Here is a 26,645-nt window from a genome sequence, read left to right on the forward strand (position 1 = left end):
GAATTCTCAGCTTTAGGACTCATTACGTACCTCAGTGGTAGTGCCCTTGCCTACCATGTTTGAGGCTCCAGCATCACACATACAAAATTATCTTTACATATTTTTAGCTGCAGTTTGAACAGTATTTTAAAAATACCAAAGGTACTTAAAGCCATACAGTATTAATAAACCCAGTAAATCTAGAAATCTATCATTTGGGGGATGAAGCAGGCATTTAGAGTTGAAACAAGTTCAATTTTTGTTAAACTTTGAAAACTTTGTACCTATTTTTTTTCTTTTTAAAAAACAAGGTAGGGTCTCACCCTAGCCCTAGCTGCCATCAGCCTCCCAAGTGCAGGGAGTACTGGTATAAGCTACTGCACATGACTTGTATGCATCTTTAGTGAATTCTCAAATGTCAGATTGCTAAATGCCATTTCGAGGCCCAAACTGACAGTGAAGGTCTAAGAAGACAGCATCTTGAAAATCTGGGATAATGCACACAAGTCTACATTTACTTGTCTTCACTGACCACTCTTGTGAGTATTACACAAGAACTGCGTTTAACAGTGGATGTATTCAACGGTGACAACTCTAATTTTCTGGGTAATGACAAAATCCTTTACCTTCTTTATAAAAAACTTGTTTACAAAACACACTATTCAAGATATACCCTAACAAGCTCCCAGGTGAGTGAGGAACTCTAGAGCCAGGGAAAGAGAAGTATGGAAATGAGTACTTCAACACTTTGAAACAAAACATATGTTTTAGAGAAAAGAATCAACTTTTATGTATATAAAAAAACAGAGTATTTTAAAAGAGAATAATGGCTAGTAAGTAGAAAAAATAGTGATAATAAAAGCAAGCACTTCTATATCTAAAACCTGACACACTAGCAAAGATCAAAAATAATTCTGTGCTGTGGGAGCTGCAAGGTTAGAGTGATTATTTTTTGTAGTCTTCCTGGAAGGAAATTTGGATTACCTTTCTTGATATAGTTTATTCTAAGAAATCATTAAGGAAATCTAAGAGGGTCACCTTTAAAATCCAACAATGGGAGTGTTGTCAAATCCATTGGTAGATGCACTCTATGTAGTGAGTAAAAATAAGAATTATGGGACTTAAGAATCAGATTGATGAAACAATTGAGTGAAAAACATCAAAGCCATATACGACCTTTGAATTAAAAAATAAAGTGTGTCAGGCTGGAAAGATGGCTCAGTGGTTAAGGACACTTCTAGAGGATCTGGGTTCAATTCTCAGGACCCACATGACAGCTCACAACCATCTGTAACTCTGGTCCAGAGGATCTGACATACTCATCTGGCCTCCATGGGCACTAGGCTCACAAGTGGTACACTTACATGCAGGCAAAACACCCATATGCATAAAGCAAAAACAAAGGGTGTGGACCCCTAACAAGAAAAAAGGTGGGCTGAGAAGATGGCTCACTGAGTAAAGGTCCTTGGTGTAAAAGTTTCATGACCTCAGTTCAATCACTGAATCTCATTGTGTAACTGACCCCTAAAAGTTGTCCTCTGACGACACTTGTGGTACACTTATACAGAGAGAGAGAGAGAGAGAGAGAGAGAGAGAGAGAGGGAGGGAGGGAGGGAGGGAGGGAGGGAGGGAGGGAGGGGGAGAAAAGTAGAGACGGGAGCAGGCATGCAGGCAGAAAGCGGAAAAAAAAATACTAAAGCATCACTCCAGCATTAACGATGCTCTCAAGGTTAGGGTTACAAGTAATTTTATGTGTGTGTGTATAATTTATCAAAAAGTATGATTTACATGATAGCATTTGGCTAGCATCATCATCTATACAGGTGAGTAGCTGCCATAAAGACAGAGATATTAAAAAACAACCAAGTTTATTTAGATTTGGGACTCTAGGTGGTTTTGTCTACTACCTGACCTCTTCCTGCCACGACTTCTGGACCTTGATGAGCTCCGGCTATGGCTGGGGCTCCAACTCCTGCTCCGGTTCCGGCCCCGGTTCCGGTTCCGGTTCCGGCCCCGGCCCCGGTCCCGGCCCCGGCTCCGGCTCCTGCTGCGGCCCCTGCTCTGGCTGCGGCTGTGGCTGCTGCGACTGCGACTGCGACTGCGACTGCGACTGCGACTGCGACTGCGACTGCGACTGCGACTCCTGCTGAGGCCACTCCTCCTGTTCTGGCTCCAGGAGCTCGGACTGTGATCCTTTTTTCTTCTTCTAATACTAGGTGAACTGCGCCTCTCACGACTCTTCATTCCATGTTTGTGAGATTTCTTCACCCTACGATTACTACTGCTCTTCCTGTCAGACTCACCATTTCTCCTGTAGGAGACGTTCGGACTCCAGCTCCTTCTTCTTCTTGACCTGCCATAATATTCATCATAGTGACTGGCCCTTTCCCTCCTCTCTGAATTCTTACCAAAGGAGGAGCTAGTCCAATCTGGAGACAGGTATTTGTCTCTATTAGCTTCCCTATATTCATTGTTGGGATTTCTGAACACGTGAAGAAAGTTGCAGTGCTTTCCTCTTGGACACTGCTGTACTTCAAATAAGCCTGTAAGGGCAAGTGAAGAGGCAGCAATTATCACTGTACATTACTGTAATTCATTCTTTTTCTGAAGTCTGAAGATGATTTTTTTTCTGAAAGCATACACTGCTCTGAAGAAGGTCTAACATAGGTGGGGGAATCCTTCAGTTTTCTTTATATAAGAATAACATAATACCCAGACATAGTGGCACACTCGTGTTCAGCCAGGGCTACATAGTGAATTTTAAGTCCAGCCTGGGATACATGAGGTCCTATCTCAAAAACACACACGCACACGCACAAAGAGAACAAAATAAAGGAACTTTGTGGCTGAAAGTACTTGCAGATGACCTCTGTGATCAGGTACTAGTATAGAGAATCTATCAAGAACTTCTATAGCTGGTAATAAAAAGATGTAACTGATTAAAAATTGGTAGCTATCTAAATAGAGATCTCTCTAAAGAAGATATACCAGAAGTCAATAATGAGACAAAAAAGTTATTAGTTACTGAAAAAGATACTAAAGCTGTTTATATTTTGTTGTTTTTAATGAAATAAAACTCTTGGTTTGGAGGTTTCAGTTATACTCAAGCGTATCATTGGAATCACACTACATCTCTAGAAACTTGCAAAACTAACTGTCTATAAAGGAAATAAGCTACCATCCTTACCATCCTGTTTATATGCCCCAACCCTTAATCTTAGGGTGTCATGGTGGTTTTCATTTTCCTAAGCAAGGAATTTGAAAATTCCATATATATATATATCATATATATATCATATATATGATATATATATGAGGGTATCAGATCCCCATCTCTCTAGTCCCTCCTTTTTAAAAATAATTTTTAAATTGATCAATAATTTAGTTTATTTCAAGAATAAGTCTCACTATATAGTCCAAGCTGACCTTGAACTCACAATCCTTCTGTCTTGGCCTCCCTAGACAAGTTTTAGAATGGAAGGTGGCACCATCCATGTCCATCATAAATGTTAAATGACAGCATCCATTAAGAGAAGGCTGCTAAAGATTTAGACTTGCTTGATTAATTATACATTTTTTTACTCAAGTTTTAAGCACCTGGGAAGGAAGAGCAGAAAAACCCAGGGAGAAGGCAGAAGCATACCCCTGAGGTATTAGAGCTTCGTGTCTTTTCACCTGGGGAACTTCCAGACTGATCTGGCTAGGCACTCTCTTAGAAATCAGAAAATGATGAGAGCTTCAAAGCAGCTGGTCACTCTCTGCAGTGCTGAGTCATTTCCTGGTTTGGCAGTCGCTCTCAGATGAGTCAGTGTTATCTGAGAACACCCAGTGTACAACTAAACTGATCCACACCTACTTCAAGTAATGGGAAATGTTAGCCATGGGTAATGTGTGATGATGACGGAAGATTCCTTAGGGATTGAGCCTGAAACAAACAGCTCAAGTGAGAAAAGCCAATGAATAGAAAACACCTTGGAAACTGCAACATGGATAATGTGGGTTAGTTTAGATGTTGCATTGTCACACAGAACTCAGGACTGAGGATCTGAAGACTGAAATTCAAATTGCAATTCTGTCACCAATATATTATAACCTCAGACATTTATTTCATCCATATAGTGACTCACAGATCTGTTATAGATCTAAATTGTGGTGTACTTTATATAACCACTCTATTCATCTGTAGTATGAAACAAAAACTGTGCTTCATCCCTTTAAAATATTGTTTTCTTCCTACAAAGATCCCTTTTGTATAGTGTAGCTATGGGGGAGGGAATGCCACTACATTGGCTTTTACCACAAATTGCCATTTTCCACCGGGTCACTGGGCAGAATTCACATTGAAGCTGTCGTCCTGCATACCATCGTCCATTAAAAACAGAAAAAGCTGCTTGACATTCTTCTTCCCTTGGAAGCAAAAATCAAAGGGTGTGCTTTATAGTAACTCTCACAAGCATAGCAAACCTATTCTGAATTAGCTCCCTTGTCCACTTACTGTAGGACTTCAGTTCTTGAATTGCCTAGGTAGTCCTCAGAGCATTCAGATTCCCACAGCCTAGTTAATTCAGAGACCTCTGTCATTGACTTCTGAAAAGTTTTGTCACAAGGAAATTGGCTAGAGTTAAGGCTTCCTAATCTGCAAGATTTGACAATTAAATCTGCAAAACTGTTTCCCTTTCTTAGAACCCATGCTTTCTCAGCTAGGACTGCTGTTCTTACATACAATGGCTAATTGAAGCCATTAACCATGGCACTGCTTAGAGAAATGGTAATACATGCAGGAATGACTCTCTAACTACATTGCTATCTGGTCAAATGGACACTATTTGGAGCTTTAACCCCTTGTACCTTAGACTGGTATTTTCTACTCTATTCCAATTAGCCCTTATTCAGTTTGTGTTTTAAGTTATGAAGATTATACTATATAAACGAATCAAAACTACAGAACTATACAAAGAATGAAATAAAAGTGTATTATTTTCAAATCTTGCCTGTTTATGAGCTCTTCATATTGACATTTTGAAAATATCATGCATAGGAAAGCTACATATTCAGTGACAGACATCAAAGAAACAGTACCGTAGCTATGATGAGACATGAAGATATGTGTATGTTCACAATACTTACGACTGGTACTGAACATATACATTGCCCCTCAGATGAGGTTCCAAGTTGCAGCTAACCTAAGGAACAAAGAAGAATTCTGTCACACTCACACACAAATTCAAAAGCAGAAAATCATCACATGCATTTTGTCCAGGCAAATAGTCCTTGAGAGTCCAAGAGAGGCAGCACACTTTCCTATCAATTCAAGACAGATCTAAGCACCTAACAACATTACAGACCCCTACTGCCTGGTCTGTTGATCCTTGTTTGCTGTTTTTTAAACCCTGTTAAGTATAAAATGTTTCATAACATGTACATAAAATGTACATAAAAACAGAATACAGGGGTTGGAGCGATGACTCAGCAGTTAAGAGCACTTGTTTGTTTTTGGTGTGTGTGTATGTATATGTTTCTGTTTGGAATATATTATATATATATATATATATATATATATATATATATATATATATATATATATATATAATGTATAGATGTTCACAGACACATGTACACATATAGGCATACATATACTATATGCCAGAAAAATATATCATACACATATATACTAACCAAAATATATAAAACAGTTGTGTGTGTATATTGACTGATTCAGGTGTGTCTGAATATATAGCCAACATGTAGCCTCCTGTGGACTATGAGTTGACAAAAAATGTGGCCAAGCACAAAAATCACAAACTTAATTAAAACATTATGAGGTTTTTTTTTTCCAATTGTTTTTGTTTGTTTCTGTTAACTCAATTGTAGTTCTCAGGCATGAACTCTGTAGACATTATGTCACAATGTCAAAAGTCTGGACACACTTGCTAGTATTACTTTGTACATTTAAAATTCTGTAGAAAGAGCCTGTCTCAGAAAAAATGTTTCAGAATTTTAAAGGTACAAAGCAATACCAGCAAGTGTGTCCAGATGTTTTCCCAATTTGTTTTTGTTTATTTTTGTTAACTCAATTGTAGCTGTCCTAAAACTCACTATGTAGACTGGGTTGGTCTCGAACTCACAGATCCACCTCTTCTAAGTGCTGAGATTAAAGGAGAGTGCCACCATGCCTGGCTCTGCAAGTTTCATATAGATGGTATTCTTTATTTTTTTCAAGTAATACAAGTTTAATGATTCAACTACTATATATTATACATATCAAATCATCATATTTATATATCTGCTCATAATTATCCACAGTGCTTGCAATCTCCCATTCACAAAGCCATCTCTGTAGATGTAAGGCCTTCTCTAGTTAGCATGTTGGGTTTCCATTTATGGGTTTCCACTTCACGATGTCGTACATGAGCTGCTCTTAGGAGTAGCTTTACTAGTATATATTTTCTATTTGATATTAATAGAATTTACATCATGTAGCTGTGAATAATACCTCATTTTCATGTGTTCCTACTATAAGTAGGGATAATTGATCATCGCCTTCAAAAATTATAAATTTGATTTGTCTAAAATGATATATAAATGGTTCTTAAATATCCCTACTAGTGTTTAGCTTTTATCTTCAAAATGAAGCTATTCTCTCTCACTACAGGGTGCTGTTATTAGAACATCCAAAAGGGGACAGGATCCTACTCAATTTGTAACGCCATCTTTAGAAGGAAGACTAAAGGGCCTCAGGAGTCCATGTCACTCATGCCTAGGGACTTTAAAAATCAGTTCATCCAGTCAGGATTAGTGGCACATGTCTAAAATCCCAGTAACAAGGAGGCTGAGGAAGGAAGACTAAAAGTTCCAGGCCAGCCTGAGCTGCATAGTGAGCCCCGTCTCAAAATATAAAGTGCTACAGCACTTTTGCCCACTGTGTACAAGGCCCTACATTCAATCCTCAGAACTACATAATGACAATAATAATTTAGTTCCATGGTTCCCAAGACCTACTGATTCTCCATAATGAATTCAATGTTCTGATAATTTTTGTACCATAAATTTACTAAACAGCTTTTCACTTTATAACTGCCAACGTGATTAGCATGAGCCGTATCATCCTATTTGCTTTCTGGGGGGAAAAAGGTGGTCATGAGTGGATGCAGCCTGCTACAGGTAATAATACAACTTCCACTAACTTCCCTGAGAGCCCCATCCATCCCTACCCCCACTGTGCTGGGGATAGAACCTAGAACCTTTTACAAGCTAGCTAAGTACTCTGCGACTGGGCTACCAATCTGAAATTCTGAAAACAATTTCACCATTGCCACTTCACAGAAGCAGCAGGATCCAGGGGTTCTTCTATGTGGAAAACTACTAATGTAAGCCAGTGTCGCTTGAGATAAGGAAGAGGCACAGAGAAGTAAAGTGACACCCATCAGAGAGGAGCAAACCACACTGCCTCTTTGGCTGGTGCTTGCTTCCATGTGGAACAGTGCTGGCCTAACTGAATGCTTCCACTTTAGTGCTTATCTTTATGCTTTGTTCTGAGTATTGAGAAGGGAGGAAAGCGCATGCCACAGAAATAAAAAGTTTAAAAAAAACATTTGTTTTACATCTCGTTATACATGCATGCCCTGCTCACGTCAGTGTGCATGTGCAGGTCTGAGGACAGTTTCCAACAGTCAGTTCTCTTCCTTTTGCCATGTGGGTACTGAAGATTTGAGTTCAAGATTGTCAAGCTTGGTGGCAAGTGCCTTTATTCACTGAGTCATCATGCCAGCCCAAGAGGAAAACAAATTTTTACTTTTTGTAAATTTAAACTTTGTTTATCTACTAGCTATTTATTTATTTATTTGGGTTTTTGAGGCAGGATTTCTCTGTGTAGCCTATTTGTTTGTTTATTTATTTATTTGTTTGTTTGAGATGGGATTTATAGCCTTACTGTCCTGGAACTCACTCTGAGGACCAGGCTGGCCTCAAACTCAGAGATCTGCCTGCCTCTGCCTCCTAAGTGCTGGGATCAAAAGTGTGCGCCACCACCACCTTTAAAATTTAGGTATTATTAAAACAAGGCAAGGGCTTATTCCCCTCCTCATTTAATCCCCCTTTTCTAGTTTTTTCTTTATCTTTTTATAATACTATGTTCTATTTTCCCTTTTTTGGAAAATAAATTTTAAAGAATATATTTTAAATCTGGAAAGCAGATTGTAATCTCAGATTTCTTGAATATCTATGACACTTGATTAGGCCAACTGTATACTTTTATTTCTGACAGCAAGAAAAAAAAACTCATATGGCTTTATTCCTACTTTTCTCCTTGTCGTCAAAGTCATTCAGGTTCAGATATGATCAAATTACAGACAAGGTAAGAGGCCTACATGTTGGGAGTCCCTGGAACAGCATCTCATCCTCCTTGGTGAGTGAAACTGAACACTGGTATATATAACAGGGTTCTGGGAGAGGCGCTGAACGAGGGAAGGAAAGGACCCATGTCCATCACAGACAGCAGCTAAGTGAAGGCTTGGATGGCTAGATACAACAGACCTGACAATTTCTTCTGGAAAGAGCTGCAACACAAGAGGCCCTGAAGAAGAGTCCTTTCCAACCCAGGCCCTAGCATTCAGAAAACATGCCAACACATGCTTATGATTTCCTAGTGTATCTGCATGGCATTGCCCAGGGTGGGGGAGTGGAAAGGAAGAAAATTCAGTGATGTTTACCAAGCAAAGTTTACCATGCTCAGCCTCAGACCAGGCATATATGGAACATGACAAGTGAACATCCTGAGCCCTAGATCTACCCCTGTATGCTTATTTCAGCTGTGTCAGGCCCATCCCAGCTTGTGCGCACCTTAAACTGAATCACTTTTCCCACATTCTTGAACTCGGGCAGGACATCATAATAGAAGTCTAGGAACTGTTGATAGGTCTCTTCTTCACTGTATTCTAAGCTTGAGTCAGGATCATAGTCATCCCTCCTGCACTGCTCCATTCCAAACGTTGTAAACATGCTCTTAATCAGCAAGGTGGGACTTGACGTGGGGAAGTTGTGTTTACGAGAACACCTGCAGAAGAAAAGTGAATTCATTTGTCCAATAACAAAATCACACATTAAAAGCTTACCATTAACTTTGAGAATAAGACTCAAGTAACATGGCTGTTTTAGACTTAACTATATTACAATGACATTGCTTAGGCAATGAACACTGCTTAGAGGCTCAGTTACAGCACCCAAGAAAAAACTGTTCTAAAACTAGCTGGTTTCTCATTGAAATACAAGATTAGGAATGGTTTCCAAGGCATATGCCATTCAGGAGCCTTTGAATACATTCAAAGAGATTTCTCTATGTTGAACTATTGGGAAAAGGAAAGCCTAGTCATGTGACAGATTGCAGTGACAAGATTAAGATGCTGTATGTGAGACTTAAGAAGGTGAGAATTAGCAATATATTTTTGCTTCTACACAATCTTCAACTGATTGTCTCTGGCAGCCAGCAGCTGCTGGGGATAGAGGACTTTAGGAATGTTGCCACTGGTAAGTTGCCAATAATCTAGTAAATAACCTCATACTCGTACATATACAAGCAACGTTCATTAAACTCAGTAGGTTATTTAAAAAAGAAAACACATTAAAAAGATGTACTAGAAAGAAGGGATCCAGAGGGATGAGACAGTAATGAAGGTGAATATGATCAAAATACATTATAGACATTTATGAAATTATCAAAGAATTAAAAAAAACTACAACCAAAAAGTTTAACAAAAGCAAGCATCCAAAGAAATGCTTAGGTTAAGGAAATATTTCTCTGCTTGGCATGGTATTTACATATCTATAATCCTAGCTACTCAGAACAAGTTCCAGTTCAGCCTGGATTATAGATTAAGACCTCATTTAAAAAAAAGAAAGAAAAAGAGAGAACAAGCAAGGGAAATGTTTCTGTGGCATCTGACCAACTGTAATGCAGATGACCCAGTTGTGTCACTTGAAGTAAGTGATCTGGCCTCTCCACAAAGGGAAGCACAACTATTTGTTAGAAAAGACAGCTTTGGTTTTCAGAACTACAAGTTCACACAATGTTATGCTCCAACTCATTACTTGAACTACACAAAGAGCCAAGTTGTTCTCACACTTTGAAGTTTGTGATGGTAAAGTTCCATATACCTATGACAAGGATAAGTAATTTGACTATGGTTTTTTTTTTTTTGAATGACTGTCTGCAGAGATGGTGTCTAAGAACCTGAAAGGCCACTCCACTTTTCACAAGGAACTGCCAGTCCATTTTCCATATAACTACTTAATATACCTATCCTTTTCTCATACCCAACGGGAAAGCCCTGAATCTGGCTTAAACAGATATTAAATTTCAAGGAAGTGTTAAAGATACATCATAAATAAGAGAGCTGGAAAATCTTAAAGGCAATTTGTTTCAACTACTCATGCAAATATGAACCAAAATTGGGGCTCATTTGGCCATCTGTCCAACATCTATCTTTGGTGGGAGGTGTTTCATACAGATCATTACTTATTTTGTGTGTGGATGCACTATGCCACAGCATAAATGTGAAAGTCAGAGGATCACTAGGAGAAGTCAGTTCTCTCCTTTCGCCATGGAGATCCAACTCAGGTCATCAGCCTGGGCAACAGGCACCTTTACCCACAGAGCCATCTCACTGGCTCTTAAGCTATGTTTTATTATTTCTTCTTGAGATTGAATTTTTTTAAGAAAAATGTTTCTAAAGGTATGAAAAGGAAGGTAGCTTCCTTCCCTCAGTTCCCCAGACCCTCAAAGGCCTTTTCTACTTCTTTATCAGATTCTGAGTCACAGATGTGCTAGCAATCCTTAGCCATCAAATCCACAAAGTAGTACATATTATACATCAATCCTGGAGCACTCAGAAATACCTGAAAGCATCTCAAAATTCACAATTGAATAGTCTCCTCAATTCTGATTTACTCAATCTGAGGTGAGACATGATTTTGTTTAGCTTTTTCCCTTTTTACATGATTCCACTATGTATCCAGGGTTAGGAACTATTATTGCCTTTTAATTCTTAAAAACGATGTTATGTGTGTTTGTGTGTATCGTGGGATATGCCTGAATACAGGTGCCTATAGAGGTCAAACAAGTGTCAGATCCCCTGGAGCTGCCTGATATGGAGGCTGGGAACTGAACTTAGGTCCTCAGGAAAAGCAGCACATGCTCTTAACTGCGAGCATCTCTCTAGCCTAAGGGTATTACTCTTGAAAAATAAAAAATAAGCTGGGCATGGTGGCAGACAAGTGTAATCTCGGCACTTGGGGTGTGGTAGCAGAAGGATCAGGAGTCCAAAACCAGTCTTGGCTACATAGAGTTCAAAACCAGCCTGGGCTCCATGAGACTGTCTCAAGAAACCAAATGATTACTAGGTATGGTAGCATACGCCTTTAATCTCAGCATTTGAGAGGAAGAGGGAGATGGATCTCTACAAGTTCCAAGGCCATTACACAGTAAGACCTCAAAAACAAAAAAAAGAAAACGAAAACCAAAGATTCGGATTATATCTTCTCTTCCACACATTGGGTAGATAGTAATTAGACTATGCCTCCAACAGATTTGCTTACTGTTAGTAACATTTGCTTACTTTGATTTATACATAATGTCATAGTATAAAACATCATCATTACCTGGCATATAGTAGGTTTCAACTATTAGCTAAATGACTGAAGATATCAATACTATGTTTCTACGTATCTTACCTTTACAAAAGAAGTTGGAGGGCAGGAAGAACGAACACATCAAAAAATGACAACAGTAACAACAAAAATACTGAACAAGGAAATCAGTGAAAACTGAGGAGCCATGCACCCAACCCCTGTGTTCGCTACGCTCAGCTCACTCTCCAAGTTACCTCAAAAAGACGGAATTATGCATCGTCTTCATTTCATTGATGAAGGAATTAAGATGTACAGAGTTTAAGTAAACTTTCTCACTGCCACAAAACCTAAGGAGTCGATTCCTAAATCTGAACATACTGATTGACAGCAGAGAATTAAGAGCCTAGTCCTCTACTTGCTACAATACTATCTTTCATAAATGTCCCTATACCCATGCCAAATTAGAGAAGACTATTTAGGATACAGGTTTACTATTGAAAGGATATTTCTTGCTATTCTAATCACTTGCAACATAAAATCCCCCCCAACCAAGTTGCTCTCCTGACTCATGTGAACATGGAAGAAAGCAACAAGCAAATGGTCCTCCTAAAGTATCACTGGGCATACAAACCACACTTAAGGACAGGCCCCATGCCAGCAGTAGACAGCCAACACAAAACAAACTCAACGGTATTTTGGGAGGTTTTTTGTTGTTTTTGGTTTATTGATTGGTTGGTTTGAGTCATATTTTTTTTAACCCTACAGGTCTTTTGCGTTTATACACACACTCTCTTCTGATTTTGTGTTTTCATGGGATTTCTATGTGTGAGAATGTGTCTCTATATTTGTGCGTGTGTAGTTTTTTCTGTTTATTTTGTTCTATTGTGTTTTTTAATTGTAGTTTTTTTAGATGCCTGTTTGTTTTCTTTTTTTAGATATAATTTACCTTTATTACTATGATTGATTTTTAAACAGCAAGAACATATTCATTTCTTTCTTGTTTCCAGGTGGTGTTACAATAAGTAAATAAACAATGAAAACTTATGTTTGTATTCATCAGAAAGAAACCACAAACCAAGCTAAAACATATAAAATGTTTCAAAATATTAAGAAACAGTAGTCATTTGTAATATACTTCTTTCTACCTCTTTGTATACATAATTGACTAGTTTTCTATCTATGAAACCAATGACTACATGCAGCTGTTCTTGGTAGGATTATTACACATGAAATAGTTTAGTAACTTCTAAGCAGAAATAGTCATATATCACCTTTGCATTATTTTGCTTTTAAAACATTTTAATTACATGCAAGTATTAAGGTCAGTTCTAGGTTGAACCAGATGCAAATAGTCTGCAATTGCTTTGACACAAAAAGTTAAAACAGGTACATTTGTTAACCATTTAGCATAAAAATGTTACTAATGTGTTGACTATACAAGGGGATTTAGATAGGCATTTGGAACAAGGGATTGATGTTCTTTATTCTATTCAAATTATTGGAAGGAGGTTCAGAGTTTAAGAGTAAGTACCCATCTCAAGTGCCATGCCAAATACCAATGGATTCATGTTACTTCTAAAATTTACACTGATACTCATTATAATTAGGAAAAAGTTTAAAGATAATTGCAGGGTATTTGACATAATCCTAATACCTTTCTGGATGTTTTAACTTTGCATAGTAAGATTATGAATTTAAAGAATGTTGCTCTGCTGAGCTTTGATGCTGCAGACGATGCTGATAAAATTATCCATGGCCTGAGGTCAGTATTTCCATTTTGATCAAGCTTCAAGAATGGCATATATAGTTTGATCATGCTAGCCCTTTTTGTCCTGGGAATACTTTTATTCCTTCCCATTGTGTAAAAGCTTGTCTTTAACAACATGAACATGTTGGCAGCCAAAAAATGAATGGCTTGAAGGTGACATTAATTCTAAAAGCAAGACATAAGCCAGGTACAGAACTATAGTCTTTTAAGTTAAGATAGATGACAACAGTCTTTTTATTGACAATATATTGGACTGGGTATTAGATCTATCTTGTACCTTACTGTTACAATTGATATAGTTGTGCTCTAATTATATTTTGAGAGAAAGGGTTTTTTTTCATTCTGACAAGAAGGGTGATATGTAGTGGGATATCCCCCCTACACACACAGACACACGTTTTACAATAAACTTGGTAATTTGAGAGGAGCTATTAAGGGAGGAGTAAGGAGAGGAAGAGAAGAAAGAGGAGGAGCTAGGAGAGGAGAGGGAGAGATGTAGGAGCCATGGAGAACCAGGCATGCATGCATCAGGAACAGTCCTGGGTAACAAATTTTATCTAAGGTTAGGTATTAGGTAACAATTCAAATTATGTGGGTATCTTGTTAGCTGCACATTTCTAATTATATAAAGCCTTTGGATAATAATTAAGCTTTAGAGTCTCATTTCATCCACAGGTACAACGTGGATGGCAGGTATTGTCTGGGGTTCAGCCCAGCTTTGTGGAGACAGTGTGGTGAATTGGCTGATCTAGTCACCACGATGGCATCTTATGGGTGCCAGGGCCGGCCCTGGCTGGTCTGAGCCACCGCTCTTGGCCTCAGGCCTTGTCTAGTTAGGAACATGGCAGCCCCATAAAAACAAGCCAGATTGGGCCATGCCATTTTAAATATTACCCTCAACAGAAAATGGACCCCCTAACAGTTATTAATTTAACAAGCTGGCAAGCCAAGGACGGGTAAGATTTGCATAGAGCCTTACCAACCTAAGACATAAATACATTGCTTTTGATAATGCATTTCCCACAATCAGTAAGACAGGTTCAGTCTGACAAGTCTGATCTATGAAATAAAAAAGGGGGAGATGTGAAGAGCTTTTGAGGCTGCTTGGCAGGAATCTGACATTGACCAAAGACAAGGAAATGGGCTTCAGGCAGGAAGCTGACATTAGGCTATAACAAATAAGTAATTTCAGGCAGAAATCTAAATCTTACGTTGGAACAAATAAGTAAGCTTCAGGCATAAAAATGACTTTGGGCTAGAACAGGGAAGTAGGCTCAGATATTTTGGTCATCTTGATAAGCACTTAGAAACAGTGATCATCGGAGAAATCACAGGGCTTTGTTTATTACCTTGCTTGTTCTTTGACTATCTGTGTTTATTGTCTTGCTTGTTCATTGACTATTTGCATCTATTGTATTGCTAGTTCCTCAACCTAGAACTGACCTTAATACTTGTAATTAAAATGGTATAAAAGCCTGTTTGTTTTCTAATGAGAAAGAAAAGGCGTAGATTCTGGTTGGTGAAGAGGTGGGGGAAGATCTATGAGGATTTTGAAAAGGGGAAACCATGATCAGAATATATTATATGAAAAAAAAATCTATTTTCAATTTTAAAAAGTCTTCCTAAGGCTATGGAATGCAAAGGATTCACTCAGTTAAGCTGATTTAGTAAGCAGGCAAGGAAGCATCACATACCTGATGACAAACATATCAGACTAAAGTCTATGCCTTTTCCAAAACCCCAACACTTTCCATAATTTAATTCTCACACAAAGCAAAATCCATTACCTATCTCCAAATCTGCAAGCTCCCGTTTTACTGTAGAATGGACAGTTGGCTCGATCTTTCTCCAGTACTCTTATATCCATGGGCGGTTCTGGGTTCTGCCAGGTGCCACCATTTTCCAACTGTTAAAAACAACCATGACTTTACTGGTGATGTAAAAGCCCATGAAAAACAGTTTCTCCAATTAGTCAAATATTTTAATCCGAACACAAATGGTTTCATATATAGACATGTGTAGTTAAATTAGAATAAGGAATCAAGACATTACAGGCAACTGTTCAGAAACATGAGCTGTATTTCTCTCTTGGCTCCCAGTCATTTTTCTTGATTTGGGGGGGGGGTCACTTAATGTTACCAGATATAGTCACAAAGGTCTTCTTCTATCCATCTATTCTGAAAAGGGTCTATGGATGTAGGGAGCCATCAGAAAGAAGTACAAACTACTCTGAATCAAGGTGAGTGAACCAATCATTTTGGACCAGTAGTATGTGATGTCACTTACAAACATTTTAAGTACTTAATACAAGTATAGCCCATGAGATGATTCAATAACACATCAATTGTCTTCTGATGTTATGTAACTGAAGGGTTATAAAAGTGATTCTGGGTATCCAGAATTAACCAAAACCTACCACAAAAGTCATATTATTTAAACTATTGTTTCTAATGAAGTATAAATTGATCTCAAAATCTTTTTTAAGGCAATAGTCTCTCTATTGTAGTCCAGGCTGGCTGCAAACTTGTGGTCATTCTCCTGCTTCGAGCCCCCCACCCCCACCCCAGGGCTAGAATGACTGGAATGTACCACTGCTAGCTACCTCAAAGTCTTAATAAAAGGTTTTGAAAATACCTCATTTTCAGCCTGATCCAGCATCTTCTGCACAGCTTCCTATAAGTGGTGTAAACATAGAACTAATGAAAACCAAGATGTCAGGTAAGTCACGTCTGGTTTCTCTAGTTATTAATCTCATATATGACAACACACACATGAACACACATACAAAAGGCTTCTGATTTTGATTTCCTTTCTAAGCATATATCTCCTAAAAAGTTTTCAAAAGATATATAGCTTAGAGTTTTTATTCAAATACAAAATTTGAATAGAGCACATTGCAAATATTTAAGTCATAATAGCTTCAACAATATATTTATACAAAATGACTATTTTTGAAAAATTAAGTTAAACATCACAAATATTTAACAAATGCAAAAACATGACATGAGTAGTAGTAACTAGGATTTAGGAAAAATTATACAGGAAGTCCAACAAGGCAGCAATAAATCTCTAACTAGTTGGTTTAAAATACATACAAAGTTAGGTTCCTTAGCGCCTCAAAATCATATATATGACTGTGTTTAGCTGCTTACTTAGCAAGTCTGTCTCGTTCTGGCAACTTAAGTGTCATTGTAGCAGCTGGGTGTGGTGGGGTCCAGCACTCAGGAGGCAAAGACAGTTGGATTTCTGTAAGTTTGAGACCAGCCTGATCTACAAATAAATTCCAGGCAAGCCAAACACAGAGAAACCCCGTCTCAAAAACAAAACACCAAAAAAGTAATTTCTTTTGGGTTTAGTTTTGGTTGGGAGTTGGAGATCAAACTAAAGGTTCTACTTTTACCACTATGCTAGACCCACTCACTATTTACCACCAACTCACAAAATAAGAACTCTTGATCTCTTCCATCTATTCACCCCCATTACCCAATCTAAATACCCTCAGTACTGCCATTTTCCCATTTGTTTAAAACAAACAAACAAACAAACAAACAAAAAACCAAAAACACCTTAAAACATGGCTTCAGTTCCCTTTCCTTCTTCCTTCCATAGAATTTGCCAGCTGGAGTCCTGGTAACTGTGTTGCTTATCTGTTTGAAGATCTGATCTCTTCTAAATACCATTATCACCCACATTGTAATCAGTTATCCAATTTCCTCTCTGGCCCCTGTTCTTTGTAGACAAACTAGGATAATCTGTTGGAAGTAACATTACTAACAGGTTGAAGTCACACCTTGTTTAAAAACTCTCATTAGAATATGGTAAATAAAACCAAACTCCTTTAAATCTAAGAGGCTTGTAATCCTCCTGCATCTGCCTCCTTCAGCAAATTCTACTAGAGTGCACCACCACAACCTGAGCTCACAGAGACTGAAGTGACAAACACAGGGCCTGCACTGCCCTGCATCAGGTCCTCTACATATATGTTATAGCGGTTAGCTTGGTGTTCTTCTCCGACTCCTAAGAGTGGGAACAGGTGTATTTCTGACTCTTTTGCCTGTTCTTGAGACTCTTTTCCTCCTATTCCGTTGCCTTGTCCAGCCTCAATATGAGGGCTTTCAACTTGTCTTATCGTATCTTGTTTTTTTTTCTGTTTGGCTTTTCTGTTTGGTTGTCGTCTCTTGGAGGCCTGCTCTTTTCTGAAGAGGAAACGAAGGGGGAGTGGATCTGGGGGAGGAGGAAGGTGAGGGGTACCTGGGAGGAGTAGACAGAGGGGAAACTGTGGTCAGGATGTACTGTATAAGAGAATAATCTATTTTCAATTATAATCTGCCCCTTCTGATCCTCCCTAGTATCTCCCATGCTCTTGCTCCAGTCTCCTGTGGTCTCTAAGTTTCAAGTACCACCAAGGTCCCTTACTCCCAATATCTCCACTCTCAGGTGTTATTTCAAACATCACTTCCTCAGTGACTTCCTTGGCCAGCAATTCAAATAAGTACCCGGACCTCTATTATTCTATCACACCACTCTCCTTTTATCTCTTTATAAGCCTAACATCCTACTGTTATGATCTGCTTTGCTGACTTACCCTCAGCCCCTCCCATTCAGAATGGTCACTCCAGAAGAGCTGAGACTGTGTGCTTTTTGTCTCTGTCCAAGCATGTAAATGAAACACACCATCTTGTATTCCTTTATGTATGCTTAGAATTGATTTCATTTTACCTACTTTGCCTTAACCAAACTCCCTTTAAAACAAACACTTTGAGAAGTGTTTTTACCTGATCTTTTACCTGATCCCTGAAAGTTGAAGAATATTCTACTGTTAAAATAGGAATTGATTCATCTCTGTAAAGTATGACAATCCAGACAATTTTTGTGCCCTTAATATCCCCATCTGGATAATGCCTCATCTAAAAGGCAGTGCTCAAACAATGGTGCCAAAAATGTGCATTGAAACTGCCGTCTGTGACACAAACCTGATTGTGGAGACTGCTGCCACCTTTCCATGACTAGAAGGTCAATACATACATCTCTCATTATAAGATGAGTAACTATAGAATGTCATGCCATTCAAATTTACTGATGGCAAAAGGAAAAATATCTCCATAAATCAGTCAAAGCAAGATGAGCTGTGTGTGTTATATTTTAAACAAATACACAGTTGAGGACCAACAGCAAAACAAACCAATCACGTACCAGAAAACGTACATGATATATAAATATACATTACAGAATTTCTTTTTTAAAGCAATGGTGGGGATTCCTAAGGAAAGGTTTTAACAAAGATTTAAGCATAAGCATTAAGAGACAGGGAGAGAAACATGTAAGAAAAGGACAATAGCATGTACCCTAGAGTAGGAACAGGTTTCTCAAAGAATTTCTTAAATGACTGTCATTTATTCTGACAATAAAGTTAGACAGGATACCAAGATTTAATAACAAAATAATTTCTTAATTCCTTAATGTCTGTTAAACTAATTCTTGTTGAGACATCATTAGCTATTACGTCTCTTATGAATTTAATAGGTGTGAACTATTCACACTACTATTCTGTGAAGAACTCAACACATATACAACAGAACCATAGGAAAGTAGCACTTGCTACAGAGTGGTACAGAGTGTAAAACAGGCCAGCTGCCTGGCTTACAGAAATGTTTTACTAGAACACAGCCACATCCATTCATATACATATTATCTATGTCTGCTTTAGGGTACACTGGCAGAGCTGGATGTCCACTTCATAACACTCCATACAGACATCACAACCTAAAATATGATCTACTCCTTAAGGAAAATGTTCATCCATCTCTAATATAAACAGTAAGGTAACTTATGTAAAGGTATCTGGCATTGTACAACCCAAAGAAGAGAACCATTTGGAAACTAGTGTAGTGTTTCTAACAAAAACTGACTCCTTCCAAATGAACAGAACATGAGCAAAAAGTAAAACCAAATGCAAGCCCTGAAGTGCCCACTGCTGAATCTGCAAACCTTTTACATGCACACAAAGAAGATATGCAGGGTTCTATCCTCCTATGACAGAAGTCACCTCTCTTTCTCTCTTCTCTTGTTGTTTCTGCTCCTCTTCCTCTCGCTCTTTTCTCTGCTGTTCTTCCCATTCTGCCTTTAACTTTCTCTTTAAAGGAAAAAGAGGTGTTACTCATTCTTAAAAACACTGGCCTACCAAGTAAATATTTGAAAAGCTTTAGAAATATTGTTCATTGGAAAAAAGAGACAATTTAAGTTTCTATTTTTTTATGTTAACATATGTATAGCTCTCTTTGTTTACACATGCTGGGAAAGGAATCCAAGGCCTGGCACATGCCTAGCAAGAGCTCTGTAACAGACCTCTACACCCCCAAAAAGACAACCTTTTAAAAGATTTTATTTGTGTGAGTATCACTGTGAATGTATGCGCATATGTGTGAGCGGGCATACATGCTAAAGCTCATGTGTGGGTTCTGGGAACAGAACCCAGGCCCTCTGGAAAAGCAGCAAGTGTTGTTAACTACTAAGCCATCTCTCCAACCCTATAACAAACATCTGATTTTATTTTTATTATTAAATAATCTTATTTTACTGGATGTGTACTGGTGTTTTGCCTACATCTATATGTGTGTACCATATGTGTGCCCGGTGTCTCCAAGGCCAGAAGAGGACATTGGATCCCCTGGAACTGGAGTTATGGATAGTAGTGAGCCATCATGAGGGTGTTGGGAATCAAATCTAAGTTGTTTAGAAGAGCAACCAGTGCTCTTAACCTCCAAGCCATTAATCATCGCTCCTACAATCAGGTCTTAAAGAGACTTATTTCAGCTAAGCACTTACTCAGTGAACTAGATACTTAATGCCCTACCTCTAGTTCTTCCTTCCGTTTTCGAGCTGCCTCTTCTTTTTTCTTCTTTGCCCTGAATTCTTCTTGTGCCTTCTCTTCCCTCAGTAACCATTCTTCATGTAATCTTTGCCTGTTAATATGATGTAGTCAGTAAAAACAAATAGGAATTAATCTAAAATGTATAAAAGACAGGGAACCAATAAATGACATGGAAATTCAAATTTTCTATAAAACAGTGAAGATGGGAGTGTGGCTCTTGGAAAAGTAACTATCTTCCTGGACAGAATAAGTTACAATTACTACTTCAAGCTTTCATAAGCATTTGCACCTGTGATGCCTTCTTTTTCTGTAAGAAAGTTTCAGTGATTTTCATCTCAGGCAAATATGTCAAAGCAGTATCTGTGAGTTTTCACATTCACATAGCATTATTCTTCCTAACATACGCATTCTTTTCCCACTAACATTACTTTCTCCTCATCCTCTTCTTTTTTTATTTTGAGACAAAGTTTCTCTGTGTAGCCCTGGATGTCCTAAAACTCACTCTGTAGACCAGGCTGGACTCATAGAGATATGCCTGCCTCTGCCTCCCCAGTGCTGAGATGAAAGTTGTGTATCACAGCTGGCTAAATGTACATTTACTAATTTATGTTTATATGCCTGATGAGCAGAGGAGGTGAAAAGACGGAGGGAATAGTAGTTGTAGATGATTGTGAGTTACCATGTGGTTACTGGGAACCAAACTTGGATAATCTGAAATAGCAAAATAAATGTTCTGAATTAGTGAGTCTTCTTTCCAGCTCCCTAAAACCTTATTGTTTTAACGACATGCTCACAACTCACAACATAATTTTTTCCCAGAGGTTTAAATGTTTAAAGGTCAAATCACAGGTATTCCTTGACTCTATAGAATAGAAACTCAAAGGTTATAGAGAAAGACGCCAGGCTTTTTTTTTTAAGAGCCATAATCATAAAACTGACTTTTAAAATGCACAAACTAGCCAGGTGGTACATGCCAATGGGCCTAGCAATTAAAAAGCTGAGACAGAATTATAAGCTCTAGGCTAATTTGAGCTTATAAAACAAGACCCTTGCCTAAAACAAACATACAAACAACAACTCCTCTCCCTCCCCAAAAGGTAATGAATGTTACCTTAAATCAATTAAGTCCCAGACATCCAACAGCACAAGATTCTCATTTAAAATCTTCATTGGACTAGATTTGTAATCACCTAGGAAACACTGCTCTGGTCATGTCTATTGAGGGAGTTTCCAGGAGTATTAACCCTAAATGAACCTATCTGGTGGACTGGGGTTCCTGGCTGGAGTAGTAAGGGGAAGGGGAAAATGAAGCTGAACACCTGTTCCCTGACTACAGACACAACTGGAACAGCTACTTCTAGATTGTTCCTGCTGCACAACAAGAGCAGCTCTCATCACCATCCCACCCCCACTCTGATGAACTACAGAAGACTAAAAATTATGAATAATCAATTATGCTACATCAATACAACATATGCTATAGTGTCATTAGAATTAGGTCTTTATGTCAACACTAAAATATACATATGTTTATTTACCAATTAGCAAAAGCAATAAAAAATACTTCTACTAAAACAACAACAACAAAACAGGTACAATGGCACATGCCAGTAATTCCAGCATTTGGTAGGCTAACGCAATAAGATCCTGAGTTGGAGACTAGTCTAGATTTGTCACCAAAAAAAAAAAAAAAAAAAAAAAGAAAGAGAAAAAAAAGGCATCTAACTTTAGCCTGTCAGCTAGGGATTTATTTTATAAGAGGTTATTTTCCAAAACCCATTTTTTTACAAGAATTTATATGAAAACCATCTACTAATTGGTAAAGACAGATAGTATTACAATAAACAGTTTAAGTGTTTCAGTTAGTACTGACCTTTCTTCCTCCAACAACCTTTCTTCTTCTAATTGTTTTTCTTCAGCAAGAGGATCTTCTTCCTCCTCTTTCTGTGACAATTCTATAGAAATTCAAATATTTTATTAAGTCTCACAATCCTTGGTCAATTATTCATGAAAAATAAATAAATATTTAACCTTTACGATTATAATAAAAACCTAAAATTAAGGCATAGTGGTAAAGCCTTTAATCCCAGCACTCAGGGGGCAGAAGCAAATGGATCTCTGAGTTTGAGGCCAGCTTGGTCTACACAGTAAATTCCAAGACAGCCAGGGCTATATATCCTATCTCAAAAAAATCTTAAAATGAATAGTAGTTGTAACCTACAATAGGTGCTGGGCCGTGAACTCTGATACCCCTGACCCTTCTTCCTGAGTACTACAATAAAAGGCATACACCACCATAGCACTGCCTAAGCCGGGGTTCTTAAGCCTCATGTTAGCTTTTTTTTTTTTTAAACAATGTTTCCATAATGATACTCATGACATGGCTGTACAAAACAGAAAGGGGAGAAGGGGAAGACAGAGAGGGAAAGCAGGAGGGAGGGAAAGAGAGCCTGCAAATATTTAATGATTTTCCAAAGTTATAGAAAGTACTCATGAATATTTAAGTATTCTATTGTTTTTCAACTTTGTGTACACTGAAATACTTTTTAAAATAAATAAAAACCTGGCAAGATAGTTTTAATAGAAGAAAAGTGTATACCTTCTATTCAAAGTTTCAATTTGAAGGGGGGAAGAAAGGAGTGCCAGTTGAGACATGTGGGAGGAGACAAATGAAGTGAGCTTAAGAAATTGCAACAGATCAGCTTCAGGCTTAAAGCAGGAGGGTTCTGTAATCAGTAACAACAGCTTACTGCTATTTTTCTTTCTCATCCTTGAGAGAGGATTGTACAGCAATGTCATGAGTATCATTATGGAAACATTGTTTAAAAAAAAAAAGCTAACATGAGGCTTAAGAACCCCGGCTTAGGCAGTGCTATGGTGGTGTATGCCTTTTATTGTAGTACTCAGGAAGAAGGGTCAGGGGTATCAGAGTTCACGGCCCAGCACCTATTGTAGGTTACAACTACTATTCATTTTAAGATTTTTTTGAGATAGGATATAGGGCCTGCCTCTCCTGAACTAGTTCTCAAGCACTGTTATGCACAGTCTCCGTGGTCTGGCTGGCAGCCATCGCAACCTGGTCCTGTTGTGTGATTCAACCCTCTTACCTGCATTTAGAAGTGCTTGATCATTTTATACACATCTAATTTTATAAATCTACTACATTCATAAATCTAACACATAAAATATCGGGTTCTGTCACATGAGGGCCAAATGGCATGGTGGCTGGCTGCACAGATGAGCTTTATACCTCGAGTTTGGGCAGGAAATAGAGGGAGCAGTTGCATGGGCTGGGGGTGTAGCTCAGTTGGTAGAGTGTTTGCTTAGCATGCATGAAAAGATCAAATGCAACCTGGCATGGTCGCCACACCTGTCACCCCAACACTAAGAAGGCAGAGGCAGGAGGATCAGAAGTTCAAAGAGTCATCCTCCGCTACATAGAGAATTTAAAGCCAGCCTGATTGAGGCCACATTGGGGGTGGGGTGGGGGGGCGTGGCAGGAATAGAGGGAGCCATTTTATATCCAGAACAGACAAGGCCTCTACTACCTGCATCTCTCAGACGAGCGAGCTCCTGCCGTCGTTTCTTGCGTCTCTCCTTCTTCCGGAGAGCCATGTACTTCTTACGGCTGGAAGATTGAAAAGCACAAACAAACACACACAGAGTGAGCGGCCGCACACAAGGCTCTGCGCCCTCAGGCTCCGGGCCTACCTAGGACAGTGTTCCGAGGCACAGGAAGGAGGCGGGCTACCTGTGCAACTATCTGCCCTCCGGTCGCTTCGTCCCCCAACCTTCCTGCTCCCCTCCTGCCTCCTAGAACCACTCCGGCAGTCCCGGACAGCCAGGAAGAGCGGATTAGTATTTGTTCCCACACGCGCGGCCGGAAGGCCTGATCGCCTCAACTCGTCATTTCCTATACCTGAGTTTTGGTGGAACCGCCGTAGGCCCCGCCGCCTCCATACTGCCGTCGCCGTCTCCCAGTTGCTCCATCGCCCACTCAGCGCAGCCACCGGTACCTGCCCGAGACGGAAGGAGGGGGCTGTCTTCCCCAGCTAGTCAGCCAGGCTCTACGGCCTGAGAAAATATACCCTTAAAGAGGCCGCCGCAGCCACCACGGCAGACCCGAGAAAGGAGGAGGGTGGTTTCCTCCCTCGGCTAGAAAACCAGGCACCGTGGCCAGAGAAAACGTCACCTCACCGAAGCCGCCTCCAGAGCTCGTCCACCACCGGAAACACGGACCACCGCTCCTCAGGGCGTCCGGGCGGCCGTCTTACCACCACCCCTTGCCCAGAATTCAAGGCGTTAAGGCCTAGCTCCGCCCCCTCAATCTAGATTCCAGGGAAACACCTCCAAGCCCCGCCTCTCTCCGCGGCTCCACCCATCAGCGCCCCAGACAAAGTTTTGTAAAGCCTGCTGACTCTTGTTCCAAAGGAATCAGGTTTGTTACCCTTGTTCTTACTCCTGAGAAGCAGAGAGGGACCGACATTAAGTGCAGGTGAAGGGGATTTCGGCTGGCTCTCAAGTTGTGCTTGGAAAGAAGAGGAAAGACAAAAAAAAAAAAAAAACAAGCTGAAAGCGCCTGGGGTGAAACTGGAATGTGCTGGGAAGCAGAGAATTTTGTTACTTGAACAAAAGTACAAGGCGAGGGTATCTAGAGATTGGATGCTGCTACCCCATGCCTTTGTGCAACGGAGAGGTGGGCTGGAGAAGAGGGCTCTGCTGTTAAGAGCACTTTACTACTATTGCAGAAGATACGAGTTTGGTTCCCAGCACCCACCACACAGTTCACAACAATCTGTAATTCCAGTTCCAGGAGATCCAGATCCTGTGCTGCAAGCACGCAAAGAATATGTGTAGATAAATAGATGGATAGATAGATAGATAGATAGATAGATAGATAGATAGATAGATAGATGCAACGAGAAAATGTTAAGCTATAGCAAACTCCAGGAGTATTTGTATTATGGATAAATCTTACTTTGCAGTGTAAAGGATTAAATTAGCCAGACAAGGTAGTTCACACCTAATCCAAAACTCTTAGCATTCTTAGAAACTAAGGCAGGGCTGGAGAGATGGCTCAACGGTTAAAAGCACTGACTGCTCTTCCAGAGGTCCTGAGTTCAATTCCCAGCAACCACATGGTGGCTCACAACCATCTGTAGTGGACATCTGATGCCCTCTTCTGATCTTGTCTAAAGATAGCGACAGTGTACCCACATACATGAGGTAAATAACTAAATCTTAAAAAAAGAAAGAAAGGAAGGAAGGAAAAGAAAGAAACTAAGGCGAGAGGATCAGGAGTTCAAGGTCAACCTTGGCTGTTTAGAAAGTTCAAGACCAACTTGAGCTACCTGACACTTCACTTAAAAAAGAAAGAGAAGAAAAAGGTAATACTCTATCACAATAATCTAGGTGAGGTATGATGTGGAACTAGAGAGAAAAAATAAAAATAGGGGCGGCAGATGATGGAGCAGGTAAAGATGCTGAGGATCTGAACTCGGTCCACAAGGACCCACAGAGCAGGAGAGAAGAGGTTCCCACAAATTGTCCTCTTGGGCATGCATTTCCACTCTAAATAAATAAATGTAAAAACAACAACAAAAACAAAATGAAAAAAAAAAACCCTTGCGAATAATCAGACTTTGCTTAACACATCCAAGAATCAGAAACAAGGCTGTCTCCTAAGACAGCCTTTTTACTGCTGTGAACAGACACCATGACCAAGGCAATTCTTATAAGGACAACATTTAATCGGGGCTGGCTTACAGGTTCAAAGGTTCAGTTCATTATCATCAAGGTGGGAACATGGCAGCATCTAGGCAGGCATGGTGCAGGAGGAGCTGAGAGTTCTACATCTTTATCTGAAGGCTGCTAGGAGAAGACTGACTTCCAGGCGGCTAGCATGAGGGTCTTAAAGCCCACACGCACAGTGACACACCTACTCCAACAAGGCCACGCCTTCTAATAATGCTACTCCCTAGGCCAAGCATATACAAACACAAAGAAAAACAAAAACAAAACCCTCCACTGATGTTTCTACTAAATTGAGCTTTGTACAAAGCAAATAAAAACAAGGTTTTAGTCCCACCATGGGGCAGGTGGGAAATGTCCCTACTTGCTAGGCATGAGCACTTGCACAGGACTTCGATGACAAGCTCCACAGGAAGATCTTGGAGATGTAGGGATCTTTGTGGACCAGCTTGGACTTCTTGCTGTTTCTGCTCTCGGAGGTGTCAATGCGCATCTTCACATTCTATACCAACTTTACTGCAATGCTTATCAAAGGCCGTACCCTGGGCCACAAGATTCTTGTTTTGTGACAGTTGGTGAACACTTGGTTCCTGGGTTTTGTTGGATTTATCGTTGCTCTTTTATTGTCTTTTGTCTTTTTTTTTCTTTTTTGGT

At 39.4% G+C, this 26,645-nt stretch overlaps 1 protein-coding gene across 6 annotated transcripts; it reads right to left on the reverse strand.

Moving 5' to 3' along the window:
- Positions 1–1,306: 1,306 nt before the first annotated feature.
- Positions 1,307–24,525, reverse strand: Zrsr2 (zinc finger CCCH-type, RNA binding motif and serine/arginine rich 2). 6 transcript variants are annotated; one of them, XM_028762142.1, is made up of 12 exons: positions 24,438–24,525; positions 24,160–24,314; positions 23,789–23,868; positions 22,114–22,195; positions 20,223–20,331; positions 19,416–19,502; positions 16,004–16,042; positions 15,157–15,275; positions 8,818–9,031; positions 5,107–5,162; positions 4,277–4,386; positions 1,307–2,522 (listed from the first exon to the last, which is right to left on the reverse strand). In XM_028762142.1, the coding sequence occupies exons 2-12, from the start codon at positions 24,228–24,230 to the stop codon at positions 1,852–1,854; spliced, it is 1,638 nt and encodes a 545-aa protein (XP_028617975.1). In that variant the 5' UTR covers positions 24,231–24,314; positions 24,438–24,525; the 3' UTR covers positions 1,307–1,851. The 6 variants fall into 6 exon arrangements, with proteins under 6 accessions (XP_028617975.1, XP_028617973.1, XP_028617976.1 ...); XM_028762140.1 differs by having other exon boundaries at positions 24,160–24,256; positions 24,438–24,523; XM_028762143.1 differs by having other exon boundaries at positions 24,160–24,256; positions 24,433–24,509.
- Between the last annotated feature and the right edge of the window lie 2,120 nt (positions 24,526–26,645).

Source organism: Grammomys surdaster, unplaced genomic scaffold, assembly GCF_004785775.1.
Source record: "Grammomys surdaster isolate TR1022 unplaced genomic scaffold, NIH_TR_1.0 131, whole genome shotgun sequence".
Classification (NCBI taxonomy): Eukaryota; Metazoa; Chordata; class Mammalia; order Rodentia; family Muridae; genus Grammomys; species Grammomys surdaster.